This window comes from Condylura cristata, unplaced genomic scaffold (genome assembly GCF_000260355.1).
Source record: "Condylura cristata isolate star-nosed mole 26May11 unplaced genomic scaffold, ConCri1.0 scaffold00024, whole genome shotgun sequence".
NCBI lineage: Eukaryota > Metazoa > Chordata > Mammalia > Eulipotyphla > Talpidae > Condylura > Condylura cristata.
In genome coordinates, this window is record NW_004567125.1 from 9,350,907 (window position 1) to 9,354,442 (window position 3,536).

At 58.4% G+C, this 3,536-nt stretch overlaps 1 protein-coding gene across 1 annotated transcript; it reads left to right on the forward strand.

Annotated features, from left to right (window-relative positions):
* Positions 1 to 550: 550 nt before the first annotated feature.
* On the forward strand, positions 551 to 3,536 carry KCNJ9 (potassium channel, inwardly rectifying subfamily J, member 9). The gene is made up of 2 exons (XM_004688085.1): positions 551 to 1,397; positions 3,217 to 3,536. Exons 1-2 carry the CDS (start codon positions 551 to 553, stop codon positions 3,534 to 3,536), a joined length of 1,167 nt encoding a protein of 388 aa, XP_004688142.1.

Below are 3,536 nucleotides of genomic sequence, written 5' to 3' on the forward strand. Positions count from 1 at the left end.
GGAAGACATCCAGTGGGCCCTGTGCCGTTCGGGAATATTCAGCCCTTGCCCACTGAGATCTTCCCGCCCCCTCCACCCTTCCTTGTGAGCTTGGAGGGAGGAGGACTTGCCGGAGGGTGGAGTAAGTGAACGCAGGGTGGGAGGAATGGGAAAGACCTATGTGTCTATCTTGGGGTGAACTTGGAAAGCTTGGTTAGACGTCAGGATGAGGGGGCTGCAGTGACATTAGCCAGGGAGGGGGCACAGTAACTTCCTGCCTTCCAGGAGCCCACAGCCCAGTGATTTTTGGGAAACACCCTCCCCCCTGCCTGGGCCCTTGAGGCATTACCGACCCTAGTAAGAACTGAGAGGACCAGGACCCCTGGTGGGTCCCCACCCTGAACACAGCAGCCACACAGGCAGGGTACCCTCCTGTCATTCAGCCTGATTCCCCAGTTTGCAGGCTGGGGCCCTTGGCTGTGCACACAGTGAATCCTGGCTCGGCCGCCCACATGGGCGCTGGGGCTCTGTCTCCGCAGGTGGCGCGGGCGGATGCGCCCCCGGAGTGGCGATGGCGCAGGAGCGTGTGCCGCCTGCGGGCCCCGACGGGCCGCCGCGCCGCCGCGGGCGCCAGCGCTACGTGGAGAAAGACGGCCGCTGCAACGTGCAGCATGGCAACGTGAGCGAAACCTACCGCTACCTGACCGACCTGTTCACCACGCTGGTGGACCTGCGCTGGCGCCTCAGCCTGCTGGTCTTCGTGTTGGCCTACGCGCTCACCTGGCTCTTCTTCGGCGCCATCTGGTGGCTCATCGCCTATGGCAGAGGCGACCTGGAGCACCTGGAGGACGCCGCCTGGACACCGTGTGTCAACAACCTCAACGGCTTCGTGGCCGCCTTCCTCTTCTCCATCGAGACGGAAACCACCATCGGCTACGGCCACCGCGTCATCACTGACCAGTGCCCAGAGGGCATCGCGCTCTTGCTCTTGCAGGCCATCCTGGGCTCCATGGTCAACGCCTTCATGGTGGGCTGCATGTTCGTCAAGATTTCACAGCCCAACAAGCGAGCCGCCACATTGGTCTTCTCCTCGCACGCGGTGGTCTCCCTCCGCGACGGCCGCCTCTGCCTCATGTTCCGTGTGGGTGACCTGCGCTCCTCACACATAGTCGAGGCCTCCATCCGTGCCAAGCTCATCCGCTCGCGCCAGACCTTGGAGGGGGAGTTCATCCCACTGCACCAGACCGACCTCAGCGTGGGCTTCGATACCGGCGACGACCGCCTGTTCCTCGTGTCGCCGCTTGTCATCAGCCACGAGATTGACGCTGCCAGCCCCTTCTGGGATGCGTCACGCTGTGCGCTGGAGAGGGACGACTTCGAGATCGTTGTCATCCTGGAGGGCATGGTGGAGGCCACTGGTGCGCAGGGTGTGGATGGACCCGGGTGCGGGGAGGGGGTGTGTGTGGGATGTGGTGGAGAGGAGGCTGGTGGAGATGAGACACTGAGGGGACAGAGGTTTCTCCTTGCTAAGAGACCCGGGCCCCTAGAGTTTGGTGGTGAGTGTTTCCCATGGCCTGAGTTATCCTTAACTGGCCCTCAGGAAAGGCTGACACCTGATCTCAATCTACCTCCATTTCCCTGAATTCCCACAGACTGGGCAAATAGAAGCCGTTCCCAAAGGCAACTGTGAGGTCAGGACCTCCCACTAGAGAAGGTGTAGGATCAGGCATGGACTCAGGCGGCCAACAGGCAGATGCCCAAGGGCCAGGGGCCAGGAGTTGAGCCTTGCTGCCGGGCCAGTGCCCCTGCTGGCCTCTCCCCCCGCGGGCCCGGCCGTCCTCCCTCGGCCTCACCCCTCTGCCTGAGTGCCCGCCACCCCTTCTCCTGTGCCCCTGCTCTCCTAGCCCGTCCCCCTCTCCCACTTCAGTTGTGGCACTCTTGCCAGAACTAGAGGCAGGCCCTCTCCTAGGTGAAGGACAAACCCCATCCACGCCTCCTCTCCCCAGAGTCCCTGTCACCTTACCACCCCCACAGGGTCCTTCCCATTCCACACTTCACCAAAGAACATCCATCTCCCTGGGCTGAGTTTTTCCAATGTTGATGCCTGTCTCTGGTTAGTGAAAGTTCTCACTTCTGTCCCCCTGTTCTGAGGAGCTGGGGAGACGCTGAGGTAGGAGGAGACCGCTTGACCTGGTGGATCAGCTGCCCCCACAGGGAGGGCAAGACACAGTCAAAGGGACAGTGTGGGGGGTGCTGGTGAGATTTGGAGGGCACGCTCTGATTTTTCTAGAGATGAGATGGAAAGGATGGTAATATTTTGGGTGAGAGAGTCAGGATTCAAAATACTTTTGAAAAGCAAGTATAATGAGCCAAAACCCAACAAGATGACATTTAAAAGGAATAAATATAAAATTCTACATTTAGGCTTAAAAAAAATTCCTTATGTAAGCGCAGCATGGAAGCGCTCTGATGAAGGAGAACTGGGGGTTTAGTTGGCCACAAGCTTAATGTGGTAGCACATGAGACAGCTTCAGAAAATGCTTGTGGAAGATCATCTGGGCCGTTATATAAAACACCATGGCCAGAGGGACAGCCCTCTCTGGTGCATGAACTGGGGCCACTCTGGGAATATTGATCACCTTCAAAGAGCATGGAGGTCCTCCATGTTCGGATTAGAAGGTAAAATTTTTCAGAAACCAGGCCATATGAGGAATGGAAGAGGGAGCCCAGAATTTCAGCTCATAGAAGAGAAGACATGATGGAACCTGAGTCTGTTGTTTTCAGACACAGGAAGGGGTATCATATGGCAGGGGAATAAACCAAGAGGTGGAAATCCTGGGAGGCAGATTTTAGCTTGGATGAGGAGGAGCAGCCCAAGTATTATAGCTTTCACACAAAGCAGTGGGCTCCTGGTAAGGTGGTGAGCTCTCAGTCCCAGGAGGCAAGCAAGTACCCAGTAGAGGTGAACCTTGGGAATGCCCCAGGGAAGAGTCTAGTGTGAACCAGGTGGTCTCTAAGGTCAGTCCCAAGGTTAAGTTTCTCTGATTGACACCTCTAGCTGAGAGGGAACATGTGAACTGAAGATGAAGAGGTGGGATCAGTGGGGAAGGGGTGAGGGAGCTGGATAGAATGGGAGCCGGGAAGGAGGAAAGGATAGGCCCAGGGAAGTGTGCTGGGCATCAGTGGTGGAGACAGGGAGGCCTGGGAGGGGAGTGTCTGACTGTGTACCTGCCCTAGGAATGACGTGCCAAGCTCGGAGCTCCTACCTGGTCGACGAGGTGCTGTGGGGCCACCGCTTCACATCCGTGCTGACCCTGGAGGACGGTTTCTATGAGGTGGACTATGCCAGCTTCCACCAGACCTTTGAGGTGCCCACGCCCTCATGCAGTGCCCGCGAGCTGGCGGAGGCTGCAGCCCGCCTGGATGCCCATCTCTACTGGTCCATCCCCAGCCGACTGGATGAGAAGGTGGAGGAGGAAGGGGCAGGGGAGGGGGCAGGGGCTGACAAGGAACAGAATGGCTGCCTGCCTCCCCCAGAGAGTGAGTCCAAGGTGTGA